General features: G+C 35.0%; 1 protein-coding gene across 1 annotated transcript in view; it reads left to right on the top strand.

Moving 5' to 3' along the window:
- The window catches only part of LOC107552408 (mitofusin-1-like), a gene marked incomplete at its 5' end in the record, with an annotated part of 25,303 nt that extends 3,889 nt beyond the window's left edge, over positions 1-21,414 (top strand). Inside the window, 12 exons of the mRNA XM_016234278.1 lie at positions 2,095-2,202; positions 3,854-4,007; positions 5,003-5,070; positions 8,817-8,938; positions 9,143-9,269; positions 10,382-10,486; positions 11,392-11,494; positions 11,759-11,985; positions 18,137-18,310; positions 19,318-19,514; positions 19,927-20,061; positions 20,872-21,414. Coding sequence (XP_016089764.1) covers positions 2,095-2,202; positions 3,854-4,007; positions 5,003-5,070; positions 8,817-8,938; positions 9,143-9,269; positions 10,382-10,486; positions 11,392-11,494; positions 11,759-11,985; positions 18,137-18,310; positions 19,318-19,514; positions 19,927-20,061; positions 20,872-20,941 — 1,590 coding nt within the window. The remainder of the gene's footprint in view (positions 1-2,094; positions 2,203-3,853; positions 4,008-5,002; positions 5,071-8,816; positions 8,939-9,142; positions 9,270-10,381; positions 10,487-11,391; positions 11,495-11,758; positions 11,986-18,136; positions 18,311-19,317; positions 19,515-19,926; positions 20,062-20,871) is intronic.
- Positions 21,415-21,666: the final 252 nt, after the last annotated feature.

Raw genomic sequence — 21,666 nt, 5'->3', positions numbered from 1 at the left:
TATTCATGTGCAGGGATTTAACGGATTAAATGAAATGTATAAAATTATATCTTGTAATGTTGCTGTGTACAGTGAAATAAGCATAGATATGTGAATGTTTTAATGCATAATTTGGAAAAGAACATACCATGTGAAATAAAATGTAGCAGACAGCATAAAACAAATCAATATGTCATAAAATATTTGAATACATCATGAAATATCGATTTATGTTGTCTGTTGCATTTTAAGGTGTATTTCATTTGTATTTCACATCCTTTTTTATTTTACATGAAAAAAAAATTGTCATTCACATTATTTAATGAATTAATTTATGCTTACATTTTATCATACTTTTATTTATTAATTGCAACGTTCCATGACTTATTTAATAATTTAATAATATATTTATTTAATTTAGTGTTAAATCCCTCCATATGTGTGCATACTGTTTTTAAAACACAAAGTTTATATAAATAAATGAATCAGTGTTATCATAAAATATTTGAATACATCATGAAATATCGATTTATGTTGTCTGTTGCATTTTAAGGTGTATTTCATTTGTATTTCACATCCTTTTTTATTTTACATGAAAAAAAATTGTCATTCACATTATTTAATGAATTAATTTATGCTTACATTTTATCATACTTTTATTTATTAATTGCAACGTTCCATGACTTATTTAATAATTTAATAATATATTTATTTAATTTAGTGTTAAATCCCTCCATATGTGTGCATACTGTTTTTAAAACACAAAGTTTATATAAATAAATGAATCAGTGTTATTTTAGTATCATTGAGATACTTTTATATATATATATATATATATATTTTTTTTAATTGCTGTTAAAATTTTTTGTATTTTTCTTTTTGTCTTTTTTATGCATGTCTGTATAGTTTTGTTTGTTTGTTTGATTTTTTTTTTCATTTCAGTTTGATTTTTCAGTACATTAAGTTAAATAAAAATTTTGCCTTGTCAACTAGCTAGGGTTTTTATTTTATTTTAGATAAAGTTATTTTTGTTTCAAGTATTGCATTTTTTATGACTTTAATTTGAGCCCTGTTCTGAACAAGCCAATATTTCAAATATGTCCAAATATCAATGTTTCAGATATTTCAAATTATTTCTCATTTGATGTTCAGATGTTCCTGTAGTTCTGTGTTTAAGTGCATGTTCTTCATGCTCCACTCATTTAATGCTGTAGTTTATTGCTGCTCAGAGTGATTAGAGTGAACATGTGAGTCGTCTTTACGTTGCCTGTTTGTGTGTGTGTGTGTGTGTGTGTGTGTGAGTGTGCGTGAGAGATTTTTAATTGCTGTTAAAATTTTTTGTATTTTTCTTTTTGTCTTTTTTATGCATGTCTGTATAGTTTTGTTTGTTTGTTTGATTTTTTTTTTCATTTCAGTTTGATTTTTCAGTACATTAAGTTAAATAAAAATTTTGCCTTGTCAACTAGCTAGGGTTTTTATTTTATTTTAGATAAAGTTATTTTTGTTTCAAGTATTGCATTTTTTATGACTTTAATTTGAGCCCTGTTCTGAACAAGCCAATATTTCAAATATGTCCAAATATCAATGTTTCAGATATTTCAAATTATTTCTCATTTGATGTTCAGATGTTCCTGTAGTTCTGTTTAAGTGCATGTTCTTCATGCTCCACTCATTTAATGCTGTAGTTTATTGCTGCTCAGAGTGATTAAAGTGAACATGTGAGTCGTCTTTACGTTGCCTGTGTGTGTGTGTGTGTGTGTGTGTGTGTGTGTGTGTGAGTGTGTTCAGTGTTGTCTTTACGTTGCCTGTGTGTGTGTGTGTGTGTGTGTGTGTGTGTCTGTGAGTGTGTTCAGTGTTGTCTTTACGTTGCCAGTGTGTGAGTGTGTGTGTGTGAGTGTGTTCAGTGTTGTCTTTACGTTGCCAGTGTGTGTGAGTGTGCGTGAGACTGTATGTGTATGTGTATGTGTATGTGAATGCTGTAGTTTATTGCTACTCAACAGCTGATTAGATAAGAGTGAACACGTGTGTTGTCTTTACGCTGCCAGCATGTGTGTGTGTGTGTTTCCATCACACGACCTCTAGTGAACTCAACCTCTTCTTTATTTCTTTTTAAAGGAGAAGCATTTCTTCCACAAGGTCAATGAATGCCTGTCAAAGCCCAACATCTTCATCCTGAACAACCGCTGGGACGCTTCTGCTGCCGAACCCGAATACATGGAGGACGTGAGTTTACTCGGCTCACGACAGATTAGTGCTCGACCAGTATATATCACCAAGGCCAATATATCCGCCAATATTTGCCATTGATTAATTATCGGCATTGGCCGAGAAGTGTTTCTGTTTGGCCAAAGTGTCAGAAGTGGGACTTTTATTTTGACAGTGCTGAGAAAGCATCACCAGATTTTAAATCCTTGTAAATTAAAGAAAAATTTTAACTTTCAAAGAAATTTTTAAACTATAAAATTAAAATTACCTTGTTGTTAACAAAATATTATTAACAATTTAATAATATTTTGTTAATAACAAGGTCATTTAAATTTAAGGATTTAAAATTTGCTAGTGTTTTTCACAAATAAAGGTCAATATATCCGCCAATATTTGATTAATTATCGGCATTGGCCGAGAAGTGTTTCTGTTTGGCCAAATATAGAAATACTTCTTGGCCAATGCCGATAATTAATAAATGGCAAATATTGGTTACCTTGTTGTTAACAAAATATTATTAACAATTTAATAATATTTTGTTAATAACAAGGTCATTTAAATTTAAGGATTTAAAATTTGGGTGATGCTTTCTCAGCACTGTCAAAATAAAAGTCCCACTTCTGACACTTTGGCCAAACAGAAACACTTCTCGGCCAATAATTAATCAATGGCAAATATTGGCGGATATATTGACCTTTATTTGTGAAAAACACTAGAATAGATTTACAGAATAAGTAGTTCCCATCTAAAGAAATATGTTTATTTTACAGATTCTTTTTATCAAGTTCAGATGTTTTTTGCCATATTTTTAAATTATGATAATATAGTATAATAGCAAGAATTATTATAAATAATAATTATATGAATTTAGTAAATGTTATGCAAAATAAATATAAATTCCATTTTAGCAATTGTTATGCATGTGTTTTTACTACCTTTAAATTAAATGGTACGATATCGACATTCAAAAAAGTCACCGAGTGACAAATCTAGTAACTTGCACAAACCGTATCCAGTTTCCAAGACTTGCCAGTATGACAATTTAATAACATTTAGCAAGCAGACTTTAGTTTCCACTGAAAGTAGTTAGCAACAGTGTATATATCAGCTTAATATTGGTCAACCTGCTCTGTAAGATATTGGCGTCGTTTATCAAAAAAAACTATTTTGGTCAAACACTACTGCATGTTTTCCCAAAGCAAAATGAATGTATCTGTAAATATGTGACCCTGGACCACGCGATCCGTCACCTGCAGGATCCTCACATGCGACAGCCTAGTAGCCGGGACAACTTCTTTATGTTTACAGACGTGACGTAATGACGCAGCAGCATGCTCGAATTTCCTGAGAAAACCTACCCGTACCACTCAAACTAGAAAACATTATTATAAGCTAACCGTTGTGAATCGGGCTAAAGTAAGGCGATAGTTTTGAACACTGGCTGGTTATGTACTTGCTCAAATATTGATTTCGGATCATTTTTAACCAAAAAAAGTTACGGACTGCAGCTTTAATATCCTAATGATTTTTGGCATAAAAGAGAAATGCATAATTTTGACTCATACAATGTATTGTTGGCTATTGCTACAAATATAACCCAGCGACTTAACACTGCTTTTGTGCTGCAGTGTCACATGTTGTTTGTTTGTGGTGGTTTTTATGGTCTCAGGTGAGAAAGCAGCACACGGACAGGTGCGTGGACTTCCTGGTGGAGGAGCTGAAGGTTGTGGATCGCGCCCAAGCACCGAATCGTATTTTCTTCGTATCGGCGAAGGAGGTGCTAAACTCGCGGATGCAGCGGGCGCAGGGTATGCCAGAGACGGGTAAGAGCGTGATCCTAAAGGGATTCACGAGCCAGCATCACATCTAGCGGATGGAAATCAGATTCGGGTATTTCAAATAATTGAAATTTCATGCTGATTTATTTATTTTTATAGATATTGGGTTAATTAACAGACACAGGAAAACACTTCACCTTTGACATGACAGTCTGCCAAAACAGCAGCTGTAAAGCCTTTTATGACAGTCGTAATGCTTGACATTTCAATCGCATTTCAGACTTAAACTGAAAACATGAAAAAAGCATGAAATCACTTCAACTAAAACTTGAAGTGATTTCATGCATGATTTCATAGAGTTTGATCAGCTGTAGCAACATTTTTTTTCCATCTCAAATTTAAGCTAAATATATGTTGTACACAGCTTGACTCAAGTAAATATATTTTACATAGTGAACAGATATTTAGTTTAAACCTTGAAATGCACAAATCTGCCAAAAATGCATACTTTTAATGGGCAAGGAAATAACATTTCAAGTCTTACAGTACATTTTGGGTAAAGCCTGAGGAAGATCGATTGACCGAGACATTGCTCATTATATTCAAATATTTTTTATGTTGATGCAAGATTAGTGTGTGGGATTTATATTTTTCTAGTAAATTTATTTATTTAAAAAAACTATTTTAGTGACATATATCACATTAATGATATATATAATACATATATTAAAATATATGTACTATATAAAATATATTTAAATGAAATTGTATTTACTTAAATATATACATATGTGAAAATTTATATTAGTGATATATTGGCTGACTGAAATATTTGTGGTTTGTGAAAGCCACATTTGCAAACTGTCGGAATGGGTAATTCAGACTGAGCGTGATTGTATTGCTAGATGTTGAATTGTTAGTTGTGCTACTGGTTGCCCTAAAGTTATTGGTGGGTTGCACTACTGGTTTCCCCTTAACATGCAGTAAACATAATAAAAACAGGGCATGATAAAGATTCATGTGTGTGTGTGTGTTTATAGGAGGAGCTTTAGCGGAAGGGTTTCAGGAGCGACTGAAGGAGTTCCAGAACTTTGAGAGATCGTTTGAGGCAAGTGACAAAAACAGTGGGAACTCGCCGGTTACATAAAAACAAAAAAAGACCAAAACCAAATTCGTATTTAGTAGGTACCAATGGAATCTACAATAGAAATTCTCCGTTCATGTGCATCAGTATTAGTTTCATTAGAACATGTGAAGAGATGTGGATGATTAACTCATGTTTACAGTAAGCAGTGGGTGAAACAGTTTACAGTATATGAGCTCAGATCACCTCAGTCCACATAAAGAGCTGATACGATTGTGCTCAGATGTACATTCCCTGCATGATTATATACAGCTTGTTCCTTTATGAAGCTTGAGCCACTGGAAACTTATTAACCAGCACTAGTTATTTCAGAGAGTCCGGCTCTTGACACACTATTATGCAGGAGGAGATGTTATTCTACAGGATAGAAAATATGTGAGCCTGGAGCACAAAAGCAGTGTTAAGTCGCTGGGGGATATTTGTAGCAATAGCCAACAATATATTGTATGGGTCAAAATTATTGATTTTTCTTTTATGCCAAAAATCATACGGATATTAAGTAAAGATCATGTTCCATGAAGATATTTAGTAAATTTCCTACCGTAAATATATCAAAACTTAATTTTTGATTAGTAATATGCATTGCTAAGAACTTCATTTGAACAACTTTAAAGATGATTTTCTCAATATTTAGATTTTTTTGCACCCTCAGATTCCAGATTTTCAAATAGTTGCATCTCGGCCAAATATTGTCCGATCCTAACAAACCATACATCAATGGAAAGCTTATTTATTCAGCTTCCAGATGATGCATAAATCTCAATTTCAAAAAACTGACCCTTATGACTAATTTTGTGGTCCAGGGTCACATATGACATATCCAGGTCATATTTCGCCTCAAAATCAACATTATATTGTACATAAACAATATTAAGCCTATTACTAGAAATATTAAGAACTAGTGAGATGTTCAAAAGATCCTAATGGTTCTAAAATGGGCTTTTTCTTTAAAATAAACAATATAATTTATTTTCTTTTTTTTTCTTGTCGATTTTGTGCTTAAAAGGCTTTGTTAGATTCACTATATATATATATATATATATATATATAATCATTTAGCAGATACTTTCATCCAAAGCGACTTACAAACATTATCTAGTCTGATTCTAGACAGGTTTTCGTCTCCTCCTCGTGTGGTTAAGTCCAGTATCTGAGCAGCGTTCAGGGTTTAATCTGGTTGAGTTTAGTTAGTTTAACCCATCAGTCTCTCTCCACTGAACCGTCTGTATTCCTCAATCTGTGTCGTCATTGCTGAAGTCTAGATTTACTGAGGCGAGGACATTCGTTTCTTTAGTTCGGTTTGAATTTCTGTTTCACCCACTTCTGTTCGTTTAGTATGGATGGACTTGTTTTGCTGTATATTTCAGTTTCTTTTGCTGTGTTCATACAAATGCGCTTTTGTTAATATTGTGTTTTTTTAGAAGAATCACACAAATACAGGGAAGTCCAAAAATCTGAGACTATATTGAAATCTAGGATTTACATTTATGCATTTAGCAGATGTTTTTATACAAAGCAACTTACAAAAGAGGAACAAAAGCAACGAATGGCAGGTTTATTTAAAAAAAAAAAACTGATTCGAGATGTGAATGTGATTTAAAAAAAGAATAAAATCCAGGTTTGCTGTGCTTGTTTGTAGGGCTGCACAATTTGGCCAAAGTTTTGTGATAAATTAATAATGATAATTATTATTACTAAAGAAAAATATTAAAAGTATTAAATAAAAACAAAAGAAGAAATAGTGCTTTTGCTATTGACTAGCGCTGCACAATTTGGGCAAATTTCGTGATAATATTGTGATTATGCAATAATAATGATATTGTTATTATCAATCAATCAATCAATCATTTTATTTCGGTCCTCACAGACAACTTTTCACAAAATAAATAAATAAATAAACATAATTACCGAAAAAGGTGTAGGCTGAAGCCTTGCTTATTATGCCTACCCTTTATACACAGTTAACTGATGAGCGACACTTTTCATTAAAAAATACAAGATAAACATGTTACAAAAACATTACCCCAAATGTACATACATAATTCAAAACAAGCATAACAAAAAATACACATCCCAGCTATTACTTCAATATTGTAACATTACATTCACAATTATTGATACTGAGTCATATAATTATTTAACACCTTATTTTTATACATTTTCTTGAATTTGCAGAGTGAATTACATAATTTGAATTCCTTATCACAAGTATTCCATAGATTTACCCCTTTAACAGATAAACACCTACTTTTTGCATTAGTTCTTGGCCTTACTTTTTTAAACATATGCAATCCTCTTAGATTATACTGACTTTCTCTTATTTTGAACAGCCTCCGAATACAATTTGGAAGTAAATTATTATAAACTTTGAGCATTATCTGTGATGTACATAAATCGACAAATTTTTAAGCACGTAAATTAATAAACAATTTGTTTGTTGGTTCGTAATAATCAACCCTTTTAACAATCCTAATTGCTTTCTTTTGTAAAATATATATTGCATTTATATTGGTTTTATAAGTATGACCCCACACCTCCACACAATAAGTAATGTATGGAACTATGAGCGCACAATACAATATATATATAAAGTTTTTTCGTTCAAAATATGTTTTATTCTATTTAATATTGCAATAGATTTGGACATTTTTGTTTTTACATGGTTAATGTGTGGTTTCCAACATAATTTATGATCAATTATTACACCCAAAAATGTATTTTCATACACTCTTTCTATTTCCTCATTGTTAATCCTTAATTTAATTTTATTGTTACTTTGTCGATTACTAAATATTATAAATTTAGTTTTACTTAAATTCAGTGAAAGTCTATTATCATCAAACCATTTTTTGAAAACCATGAGTTCGATTTCCACTGTATTCAGAAGCTGTTCCAAGTTTTTCCCAAGTTAATTATTATTATTACTAAAGAAAAATATAAAAATTACTAAATAAAAACAAAATAAGAAATATTGCTATTGGACTAGGGCTGCACAGTTAGGCCAAATTGTAATTTTGTGATTATATCAACATAAATTAATAATAATAATACATATTATTACTCAATAAAAATATAAAAAAAACATTAAAAATGGTTAAAAAAAAAACCTTAGCATATAAATATGAGACATATAATATAATATATTTAACTGTAAAATTACAATACTAATTATGGCTGTCTTTATTTATTTTCAAACTTAATCCATTGAACTTTTATTTTGACGCCCTTGTAAATGAAACATTCAGTGCAGAAATGTATTTAATTCATTCATAGCCTTTGTAATTTGATAATTGCACTAAGCCACATAATGATTTTGGTTCTATTTTGATTAATTGTGCAGCCTTCTTTGACAACTAGACATTTCATTTAAACCCAGTAAATACTAAGACATTAAGAACATTTTTATTAAATTTGATAAAAAGGTGGTGCTTTGAGACTTTTTGACCTCCTATTGTTTTATGTTTGCCTTTTGTGTTCATCGCAGTGTTTTATTGATATGATTTGCTTTTATGTTCATGCTACTGTGAGTGAATTGGAGAGCCGCTGGCATTTAGGGTTTAGATTTGCTGCAGTTTTTGCTCTTAATTTGTTGTTTTAGTTTCACGCCTGCAGCAGGTTTGAACCTTTAACCCTTTAAAGTCGGACATGAAGGCTCCTGTCACAGTAGCGTGTGTGTGTGTGTGTGTGTGTGTGCGCGCGTGACCTCGCAGGAGTGTATCTCGCATTCAGCAGTGAAAACAAAGTTTGAGCAGCACACAATCAGAGCAAAGCAGATCACAGAAACAGTCAGAGACATCATGGATCAAATCAACATCGCCGCTGCGGACAAGAGGTGCGTCTGTTTCTCTTTACTTTGGGAATATTGTAGCAGAAGATCCAGTACCAGAAGAGCTGATTATTTTGAAGCGATTCGTCTTTGAGATGAATCCAGAAAGTCTTAACGAACATTATAAGTTCAGTTATGAGTATTAAATATGTATATTGGCTTCCCGTGTGATCATCATTCATGTAATAACGTGTTTATCTCTGATCTCAGGGTGGTTTCTCTGGAGGAGAGAGAGTATCTGCTTGACCGACTGGATTTCGTTCGCAGTCAACTCAACCTGCTCATCCAGGACATCAAGAAGAAAATCGAGGCCATCACGGAGGAGGTGAAACACAAGGTAAAACTGAGGATCCACTGTTGAGACGGGGCGATAAAATCTTAATAACTGCAGTAATATCTCCAGATGATCACTCACTGGACTGAAGCAGCTCAGCTTTACTTGATTCTCCATCAATCATGTTTTAGAGTCTCAAATCTGATCCTCAGGATCTTTTGAGGAGCGTTTGTTTCCAGAAGCTTTACTTTCACTGTTCCTCAGCGGAGGAATGATCTTCACAAGCCTCCAGAACATCTCACATCTTCTGAGGAGCCTTTATTTCTTCAGCTCTCAATCACTGCATTATATGTTTGGAGCATTTCAATCTCATCTCACTGAGACACATTACTGCAGATATAGAGACGACTGATATTTAGAGCATTTTATGTCAGTATCTGCTCTACTGTTATAAAGATCTCATTTATTTACATCACAAGCAGCAGAATTTCATCATAGAAATATCAGCATCTGCAGAAAACGGCATATTTATGCTCAGTTTGAGTCTCTAAATAAAATTGAGCTGTTTTTCCTTCATATTCTCACTATATGTGACCCAAAAGCAGTCATAAGTCGCTGGGGTATATTTGTAGCAATAGCCAACAATACATTGTATGGGTCACAATTATTGATTTTTCTTTTATGCCAAAAATCATTAGGATATTAAGTAAAGATCATGTTTACATGATATTGAGTAAATTTCCTACCGTAAATATATCAAAACTTAATTTTTGATTAGTAATATGCATTGCTAAGAACTTAATTTGAACAACTTTAAAGATGATTTTCTCAATATTTAGATTTTTTTGCACCCTCAGATTCCAGATTTTCGGACAAATATTGTCCGATTCTAACAAACGATACATCAATGGAAAGCTCATTTATTCAGCTTTCAGATGGTGTATAAATCTCAATTTTAAACAAATTGACCCTTATGTCTGGTTTTGTGGTCCAGGGTCACAGATGAGAATATATGAGCCATAAAAGCATGATGGACCAAATATGATACTCAAAAAAAAAAAAAAAACACACATGCAAACTTTTAAAAAATATATTTTGTCGGTTCCATTAAAATAAAAAATAAAAAAGAGAGTCCAGAGCAGTGAAGGATTGATCATGTAGTTTGTGTGTTTCAGGTGTCAGACGCCATGGCAGAAGAGATCTGCCGTCTGTCTGTGCTCATAGACGAGTTTCGTGCAGATTTCCACCCGTCACCACACGTGCTCAAAATCTACAAATCTGTGAGTGTCAGAATAGATCTGTCACAATTACATGGATGAACACAGCTGACCTGTTACTAACTACATTTTTGTATGTTTTTGTATTTGCATCACACTCACAGTGAAATGTTTTTGGTCCAAAATCCTTTACATCGCTGCATATTAAACATCAAATGTAAAAAAAAAAGAAATATAACAATAATTTATATTTTTAAAACTAGTGCTGTCAAACGATTAATCACATCCAAAATAAGTTTTTGTTTACATAACATGTTTGTGTGTACTGTGTATATTTATTATGTCTATATAAATACACACATACAGTATATATATTGAAAATATTTACATGTATATATTTATATTACAGATAAATATATTTAATATATAAACCTAACATATTTTCATTAAATATATACATGTATGTGTGTGTATTTATACAGACATAATATAATATTTTGGATGCGATTAATCGAATTTTTAAAAAAAGCATACTTAAAAAAAAAAAACATTTAAGCACCCGGTGTGTGTGTGTGTGTGTGTATATACATATATATTAATTATACTTTGTAAACATATGTATATATTATTATTATTTATTTTTTTGTTACATTTTTGCTTCAGAAATCTCATTCAGTACCTGGTCTTTTATACAGTGGGGCAAAAAAGTATTTAGTCAGCCACCAATTGTGCAAGTTCTCCCACTTAAAAAGATGAGAGAGGCCTGTAATTTTCATCATAGGTATACCTCAACTATGAGAGACAAAATGAGAAAAAAAATCCAGAAAATCACATTGTAGGATTTTTAAAGAATTTATTTGCAAATTATTTTTTTTTTTTTCAAATTATTTATTATTTTAGTTTATTTTTGTAGCTTTAGAAATGATCGTCTCCTTCAGTACCTGATCTGATCTGTTCATCTTCTGCAGGATCTTCTCAGCCACATCGAGAAGGGCATGGGCAAGAATCTGGCCTTCCGCTGTTCTGATGCAGTAAACGCCTCCGTTCAGTCGTCTCAGCAAAACATGATGGGTATGTGAGAACAGACAGACACAGTGACCTGCGTTTGATATTTCAACACCAGTGGGTGACAATCCTATTAATAGACAATCTCTGATAATGGGTGAAGTGTTGCTAATGTAATTCTTTACAAAGGTTAGTATGTACTTGAGTGCTATTATTCCGTTGGTGTCAATCTGCTGTAGCAATGCTAAACCATAAAACCAAACGCTATATGGACAGTTTATGCAGTGATAAATGTGTGTTTAGTAATCTACCTGCCTATTGTGCTTCCAGAGTGTCTGAAGCCTCTGCTGCCCTCTGCTGCCCAGAGCCAGCTCCACATGCTCATTCCCAGCAGGAAGTTTGAGCTCAGCTACGACATCAACTGTGCCACCCTTTGCTCAGACTTCCAGGAGAACATCGAGTTCCAGTTCTCTTTCGGCTGGACTGCGCTGGTCCACCGTTTCTTAGGTCCCGCCAATGCCAAACGTGCCTTGATGCTGGTGGATCAGACCCTACCGGTACATAAATCAGAAATCTGCGTTTCCACTGAGATGCATGGAGATGCTTGTGTGGACTTGACCTTCAGCCTCCATGTTTTGGTCTGAATTAGGGATGCATGATATTGGATTTTTGCCGATATGCCGATATGTTTCAACTCATTTTTGGCGGATACCGATATATATTTTCTTTTGTTTGGAAACAACACCAAGTCTCTCCTGTGAGGAAATTATAAACAAATTATTTTTAATTTTGGTTAGTTATTAACAAAAACTTATTTGTTAGAATTAAACAAACAATAATGAGTTTTTTATAATGACAGATAACTATATATATTTATCTGTCATTATAAAAAACTATTTGAAAATCTGGAATCTGAGGGTGCAAAAAAAAAAACTAAAATATTGAGAAAATCATCTTTAAAGTTGTCCAAATTAAGTTCTTAATAATACTAATCAAAAATTAAGTTTTAATATATTTACGGTAGGGAGTTTACAAAATATGTTCATGGAACATGATCTTAATATATTAATGATTTTTGGCATAAAAGAAAAATTTATAATTTTGACTTATACAATGTATTGTTGGCTATTGCTACAAATATACCTGTGCTACTTATGACTGCTTTTGTGCTGCAGGGTCACGTATATAAAATTATTTAATTTACAGTTTGTGATTTTTTTTTTTATTTTATTCAATTAAGCTATAGCTTCTGACCTTTAAATCAAAACATACTCTTGATTTTATGACATCAATTACTGCTTTATTTAATCAGAGACACAATCTAAATGTTATTTGTGTATTTTACTTTAACTTTTATTACAAGTAGGCCAACAGCACCCCCTCAGTAAATAAAACACCTTACCGGACGGGCTTTAGGACCCGGGTGACTGTTGACTCTCGCACTCCGGAGGCGTCGTTCTGTGCAAGCATTCTCAAATTAAATGCAGTGATCCAAAATAGTGAATCTAATCATCATTATCGGCAAAAGTTCACTTCAAGAATTACCACACTGCTGACGTGATTTAATCACTTGCACACCCTGAGCACATGTGAGTTAATCCTTTTATCGGCAAGGCATATCGGCATAATTTTTCATATTGGGCTGATGCCGATATTTACATTTTAAGACATTATCGGCAAAAGTTCACTTCAAGAATTACCACACTGCTGACGTGATTTAATCACTTGCACACCCTGAGCACATGTGAGTTAATCCTTTTATCGGCAAGGCATATCGGCATAATTTTTCATATTGGGCTGATGCCGATATTTACATTTTAAGACATTATCGGCAAAAGTTCACTTCAAGAATGACCACACTGCTGACATGATTTAATCGCTTGCACACCCTGAGCAAATGTGAGTTAATCCTTTTATCGGCAAGGCATATCGGCATAATTTTTCATATTGGGCTGATGCCGATATTTACATTTTAAGCCATTATCGGCAAAAGTTCACTTCAAGAATGACCACACTGCTGACATGATTTAATCGCTTGCACATCCTGAGCACATGTGAGTTAATCCTTTTATCGGCAAGGCATATCGGCATAATTTTTCATATTGGGCTGATGCCGATATTTACATTTTAAGCCATTATCGGCAAAAGTTCACTTCAAGAATGACCACACTGCTGACATGATTTAATCGCTTGCACATCCTGAGCACATGTGAGTTAATCCTTTTATCGGCAAGGCATATCGGCATAATTTTTCATATTGGGCTGATGCCGATATTTACATTTTAAGCCATTATCGGCAAAAGTTCACTTCAAGAATGACCACACTGCTGACATGATTTAATCGCTTGCACATCCTGAGCACATGTGAGTTAATCCTTTTATCGGCAAGGCATATCGGCATAATTTTTCATATTGGGCTGATGCCGATATTTACATTTTAAGCCATTATCGGCAAAAGTTCACTTCAAGAATGACCACACTGCTGACATGATTTAATCGCTTGCACATCCTGAGCACATGTGAGTTAATCCTTTTATCGGCAAGGCATATCGGCATAATTTTTCATATTGGGCTGATGCCGATATTTACATTTTAAGCCATTATCGGCAAAAGTTCACTTCAAGAATGACCACACTGCTGACATGATTTAATCGCTTGCACATCCTGAGCACATGTGAGTTAATCCTTTTATCGGCAAGGCATATCGGCATAATTTTTCATATTGGGCTGATGCCGATATTTACATTTTAAGCCATTATCGGCAAAAGTTCACTTCAAGAATGACCACACTGCTGACATGATTTAATCGCTTGCACATCCTGAGCACATGTGAGTTAATCCTTTTATCGGCAAGGCATATCGGCATAATTTTTCATATTGGGCTGATGCCGATATTTACATTTTAAGCCATTATCGGCAAAAGTTCACTTCAAGAATGACCACACTGCTGACATGATTTAATCGCTTGCACATCCTGAGCACATGTGAGTTAATCCTTTTATCGGCAAGGCATATCGGCATAATTTTTCATATTGGGCTGATGCCGATATTTACATTTTAAGCCATTATCGGCAAAAGTTCACTTCAAGAATGACCACACTGCTGACATGATTTAATCGCTTGCACATCCTGAGCACATGTGAGTTAATCCTTTTATCGGCAAGGCATATCGGCATAATTTTTCATATTGGGCTGATGCCGATATTTACATTTTAAGCCATTATCGGCAAAAGTTCACTTCAAGAATGACCACACTGCTGACATGATTTAATCGCTTGCACATCCTGAGCACATGTGAGTTAATCCTTTTATCGGCAAGGCATATCGGCATAATTTTTCATATTGGGCTGATGCCGATATTTACATTTTAAGCCATTATCGGCAAAAGTTCACTTCAAGAATGACCACACTGCTGACATGATTTAATCGCTTGCACATCCTGAGCACATGTGAGTTAATCCTTTTATCGGCAAGGCATATCGGCATAATTTTTCATATTGGGCTGATGCCGATATTTACATTTTAAGCCATTATCGGCAAAAGTTCACTTCAAGAATGACCACACTGCTGACATGATTTAATCGCTTGCACATCCTGAGCACATGTGAGTTAATCCTTTTATCGGCAAGGCATATCGGCATAATTTTTCATATTGGGCTGATGCCGATATTTACATTTTAAGCCATTATCGGCAAAAGTTCACTTCAAGAATGACCACACTGCTGACATGATTTAATCGCTTGCACATCCTGAGCACATGTGAGTTAATCCTTTTATCGGCAAGGCATATCGGCATAATTTTTCATATTGGGCTGATGCCGATATTTACATTTTAAGCCATTATCGGCAAAAGTTCACTTCAAGAATGACCACACTGCTGACATGATTTAATCGCTTGCACATCCTGAGCACATGTGAGTTAATCCTTTTATCGGCAAGGCATATCGGCATAATTTTTCATATTGGGCTGATGCCGATATTTACATTTTAAGCCATTATCGGCAAAAGTTCACTTCAAGAATGACCACACTGCTGACATGATTTAATCGCTTGCACATCCTGAGCACATGTGAGTTAATCCTTTTATCGGCAAGGCATATCGGCATAATTTTTCATATTGGGCTGATGCCGATATTTACATTTTAAGCCATTATCGGCAAAAGTTCACTTCAAGAATGACCACACTGCTGACATGATTTAATCGCTTGCACATCCTGAGCACATGTGAGTTAATCCTTTTATCGGCAAGGCATATCGGCATAATTTTTCATATTGGGCTGATGCCGATATTTACATTTTAAGCCATTATCGGCAAAAGTTCACTTCAAGAATGACCACACTGCTGACATGATTTAATCGCTTGCACATCCTGAGCACATGTGAGTTAATCCTTTTATCGGCAAGGCATATCGGCATAATTTTTCATATTGGGCTGATGCCGATATTTACATTTTAAGCCATTATCGGCAAAAGTTCACTTCAAGAATGACCACACTGCTGACATGATTTAATCGCTTGCACATCCTGAGCACATGTGAGTTAATCCTTTTATCGGCAAGGCATATCGGCATAATTTTTCATATTGGGCTGATGCCGATATTTACATTTTAAGCCATTATCGGCAAAAGTTCACTTCAAGAATGACCACACTGCTGACATGATTTAATCGCTTGCACATCCTGAGCACATGTGAGTTAATCCTTTTATCGGCAAGGCATATCGGCATAATTTTTCATATTGGGCTGATGCCGATATTTACATTTTAAGCCATTATCGGCAAAAGTTCACTTCAAGAATGACCACACTGCTGACATGATTTAATCGCTTGCACATCCTGAGCACATGTGAGTTAATCCTTTTATCGGCAAGGCATATCGGCATAATTTTTCATATTGGGCTGATGCCGATATTTACATTTTAAGCCATTATCGGCAAAAGTTCACTTCAAGAATGACCACACTGCTGACATGATTTAATCGCTTGCACATCCTGAGCACATGTGAGTTAATCCTTTTATCGGCAAGGCATATCGGCATAATTTTTCATATTGGGCTGATGCCGATATTTACATTTTAAGCCATTATCGGCAAAAGTTCACTTCAAGAATGACCACACTGCTGACATGATTTAATCGCTTGCACATCCTGAGCACATGTGAGTTAATCCTTTTATCGGCAAGGCATATCGGCATAATTTTTCATATTGGGCTGATGCCGATATTTACATTTTAAGCCATTATCGGCAAAAGTTCACTTCAAGAATGACCACACTGCTGACATGATTTAATCGCTTGCACATCCTGAGCACATGTGAGTTAATCCTTTTATCGGCAAGGCATATCGGCATAATTTTTCATATTGGGCTGATGCCGATATTTACATTTTAAGCCATTATCGGCAAAAGTTCACTTCAAGAATGACCACACTGCTGACATGATTTAATCGCTTGCACATCCTGAGCACATGTGAGTTAATCCTTTTATCGGCAAGGCATATCGGCATAATTTTTCATATTGGGCTGATGCCGATATTTACATTTTAAGCCATTATCGGCAAAAGTTCACTTCAAGAATGACCACACTGCTGACATGATTTAATCGCTTGCACATCCTGAGCACATGTGAGTTAATCCTTTTATCGGCAAGGCATATCGGCATAATTTTTCATATTGGGCTGATGCCGATATTTACATTTTAAGCCATTATCGGCAAAAGTTCACTTCAAGAATGACCACACTGCTGACATGATTTAATCGCTTGCACATCCTGAGCACATGTGAGTTAATCCTTTTATCGGCAAGGCATATCGGCATAATTTTTCATATTGGGCTGATGCCGATATTTACATTTTAAGCCATTATCGGCAAAAGTTCACTTCAAGAATGACCACACTGCTGACATGATTTAATCGCTTGCACATCCTGAGCACATGTGAGTTAATCCTTTTATCGGCAAGGCATATCGGCATAATTTTTCATATTGGGCTGATGCCGATATTTACATTTTAAGCCATTATCGGCAAAAGTTCACTTCAAGAATGACCACACTGCTGACATGATTTAATCGCTTGCACATCCTGAGCACATGTGAGTTAATCCTTTTATCGGCAAGGCATATCGGCATAATTTTTCATATTGGGCTGATGCCGATATTTACATTTTAAGCCATTATCGGCAAAAGTTCACTTCAAGAATGACCACACTGCTGACATGATTTAATCGCTTGCACATCCTGAGCACATGTGAGTTAATCCTTTTATCGGCAAGGCATATCGGCATAATTTTTCATATTGGGCTGATGCCGATATTTACATTTTAAGCCATTATCGGCAAAAGTTCACTTCAAGAATGACCACACTGCTGACATGATTTAATCGCTTGCACATCCTGAGCACATGTGAGTTAATCCACTTATCGATATAATTTTTCATATCAGGCCGATGCCGATATTTACATTTTAAGCCATTATCGGCAAAAGTTCACTTCAAGAATGACCACACTGCTGACATGATTTAATCGCTTGCACACCCTGAGCAAATGTGAGTTAATCCTTTTATCGGCAAGGCATATCGGCATAATTTTTCATATTGGGCTGATGTCGATATTTACATTTCAAGCCATTATCGGACGATTCCGATATCGGTCCGATAATATCGCGCATCCCTAGTCTGAATGGAATTTTTTAATGGTTTATTGTTGTCTTTTACTCAGCTGACGGTGCCAACCACCCCTTCGGCCCCAGCAGGGGTTCAGTCTCCAGTCCCCAGAGCTCAAGGTCAGAATCAGCAATCACTGACGCAGGAAGAACTCATGATGTCCATGGTGAGCAACCTGGCCTCGGTCACTTCCCGCACGTCTATGAGCGTGATCATCGTTGGAGGAGTGGTGAGAATTATTGCTCGTTAATGCTTTAGAATAACTTTTATTTTTTATTATATTATATATTATTATAGGTGACAGTCAGATGGCCACTTCCTGTCTAATTGGGCGGTTCCTGGCCAGAATAAGCTGCAATGAGCTTCCTAAATTAAGACATACTTATAAAATCATGTGAGTGACCATTCCTTGTGTGAAGATGTGGTCACATTAGCACAATTTGGAGCAAAATGACTGTAGAAAGATGGCAGCATCATTGTTATTTTTACACAGAGATTGGTAGCTGTATTAGTAAAATCTGTTGACTGTAGCAATCTTTGTTGCATTACATGTCAATGGTGACAGCTCAAATTTGGGAAAAAGTACTTCTCACATTTTCCTCCAAAAGTTTGCATGCCTGTAACTCAATTGAACCATATAGAGTCTTAAAAATTTAAATCTGTTGAACCAAAATCTAAAAGGATATTAAGGTATATTTAATACTTCTCGAGTTACAGCCATGCAAACTTTGGAGAAAACAAAACAAAACAGCTTTTCCCCAGTTTTGAATGGTCACCGTTGGCATATAATGCAACAAAGATTGCTAAAGTCAACGGATTTTACGAATGGAGCTACCAATCTCTGTGTAAAAACAAAATAATGATGCTGCCATCTTTCTAAAGTTATTTTCCACCTGCTGTAATTTGGCTCCAAATCTCATTTTGACCCCCTCTACAAAATAGTGGATTACTCCGTAAATATTCATCCATGGTATTGAATATTTTGGCTTTTGAATACTTTCTTCAGAAAAAACGTTTTTTTTTTAGCCAGGTAGGTTTCTGAAATTTGGTTGATTTGGCACAGAATGACCGAGCTGTGAATTTGCGAAACCTGTGTGGGGAAATATTTTGCCCTCGTGCGAAATCCCCAATTCCAATCCACCCACAAAACTCCCCGAATGACGGTAAATGTGACCTCAACTTCCCACGAGTGTAAATGAATGCGTTATTGAAGTTCATCTCTATATCTTCTGTTAGGTGTGGCGAACAGTTGGCTGGCGTCTGATCGCTCTCTCCATGAGTCTGTACGGCGTGCTGTACCTGTATGAAAAACTCACCTGGACCACCAAAGCCAAGGAAAGAGCCCTGAAGAAACAGTTTGTGGATTACGCCACAGAGAAACTTCAAATGATCATCAGTTTCACCAGCTCAAACTGCAGCCACCAAGTGCAGCAGTAAGTGTTTACACATCAGAGTCCATTTGACATCAGGGTTTGGTCCGTGATGAAGTTGTCCATATTTGGATGCAGAAACACCAAAAACTCACCTGGACCACCAAAGCCAAGGAAAGAGCCCTGAAGAAACAGTTTGTGGATTACGCCACAGAGAAACTTCAAATGATCATCAGTTTCACCAGCTCAAACTGCAGCCACCAAGTGCAGCAGTAAGTGTTTACATCAGGGTTTGGTCCGTGATGAAGTTGTTGTCCATATTTGGATGCAGAAACACCGATATGAATATGTTTATGTTCCATGTGTGGACTATACAGTCGTTTTGAGATGAATACACTGCTATTGACAGCTCAAGTGCAAGTCTGTGCATGCAAGTAGAAAATCATTTTAAAGTGTTCTTGTGTGTCTGATACAGAGAAATCGGCAGCACATTCGCTCGACTCTGCCAGCAAGTCGACATTACCCAGAAGGACCTGGAGAATGACATCCAACGCCTCACTGACAAGATCCAGAAGCTGGAAAGTGTACATAAGCGATCCAAAGTGCTCAGGTCAGTGTCGGGAAGTAACTAGTTACATGTAACAGAATTACGTAATTCTAGTAGTTATAGTTACTGAGAAAAAAATGTGTAATTAAATTAGTTACTTATGAAAACGTTACATCTGAATATTTTCACACATATACAGATTTGATTGATTTCTTTCATAAATTGCAGCGATTGCTCTAAAATATGAGACAGCAATGTTTCAGGAGTTTAGGACACGTGCTTATTCCATAACGGTTTTATTTCCCATTTGGGTTTATGTATATGCTCACTGATCTATAATAGAAAACATTTATTGAGATCAGTGTATATGCTTTATTTTTTTATTGATTTTAAACCTGTATTTAACCACAGAATGTTGAAGTCTCGAAGTAAACATAGCTGCTAAAGTCTGATTCTGTGGTGGCTGTGCTTTAAAATTAATTATGATAATCTTAATAAGTGAAGAAGGATTCTGAAAGTCTGATAGTAATCAGTGTTGAGTTCTACTGTAAAGATAACCCTGCCTGCTTTACATGTTTGGAAATGATTAACTTTTGAAAACATTGGTTACAAATTTAGAAAAGTAATCGAATGTAATCCGTTATATTAATAAAGTAATTGAAATTTTAAATAGGGTAATTTCTAATCGGTAACCTATTACATTTCCAAAGTAACCAAAGTGATTTAGACTCCATATCCATTTAACAAATGCATCTTGAGACTTCTGTATTTCTGTCAAGCTTTGAGTTGCACCTTAAAAACGTGAGATCTTCCACATCTCCTCTATCGATCATTTAGAGGCGTTTGTAATAATGGACACATTTTCTTTCCTAGACATAAAGCCACGGCCCTAGAAAAGCAGTTAGAGGATTTCAGCTCCCAGTATCTTCGTCCTCAACCCTGATTCTGTTCACACGGACACACTGGCTCCTTCCAGAGAGTGATGTAACTCCTGTATACTGTTACGCCCTGCTGTTTCGGGAATTCTCAACTCACCAGATGTTGCAAGGAATGCAAGGGGGAAAAATGTTACTTGTAGTTAACACTAAAATGTGTATTCTTGAAGTAAAGGTGGTTTCAGTGCTGTTTTGGTTGAGGTTTTTCTGTACAGAGATTCAGTTTCACTGGAACGGGACTTAAAAACACTTTTGTGAACTGTGAAGCTGCCCTATTAAGCAAAACATGAGGGTAAAAAGCTGGAATTTGAAAACTGAGTCAGTTTTGCTGTTCAGGTTCAGCCTAATGAAGGAGTCAATTTATTTCATACTTATACCCAGCCTTTTTATTCAGAAACAGAGTTCATGTCATCAGACAGGGAATTCAGATTTTTGTAGATTTGCCTTTTGATCACAAAGCCTATTTTCTATACGTTCCTTGGTTGCAGTTTGAATCAGTATAACCCAGTGTTAAAATTCTATTCTATTTCTAAACGTATGTAAATGTAATATCCTGAAAATAAGTTTCTCCTGTGTAATAAAAACAATATTATAAAACATTACTAAATTGTTGTATTACTGTTAAAGAAACTCTACGTTTTCTTATGTTTGGATATTGCACTATTAATCCCAGTAAAGAACTTTTACAGATGGACAGCGAGGTTATTGACAGCGTTGCAAAAAACTGCTCACC

The sequence above is a fragment of the Sinocyclocheilus grahami genome, unplaced genomic scaffold, assembly GCF_001515645.1.
Source record: "Sinocyclocheilus grahami isolate Dianchi unplaced genomic scaffold, SAMN03320097.WGS_v1.1 scaffold449.1, whole genome shotgun sequence".
NCBI classification, from domain to species: domain Eukaryota; kingdom Metazoa; phylum Chordata; class Actinopteri; order Cypriniformes; family Cyprinidae; genus Sinocyclocheilus; species Sinocyclocheilus grahami.
This window is presented reverse-complemented; position numbering and strand designations above follow the sequence as displayed.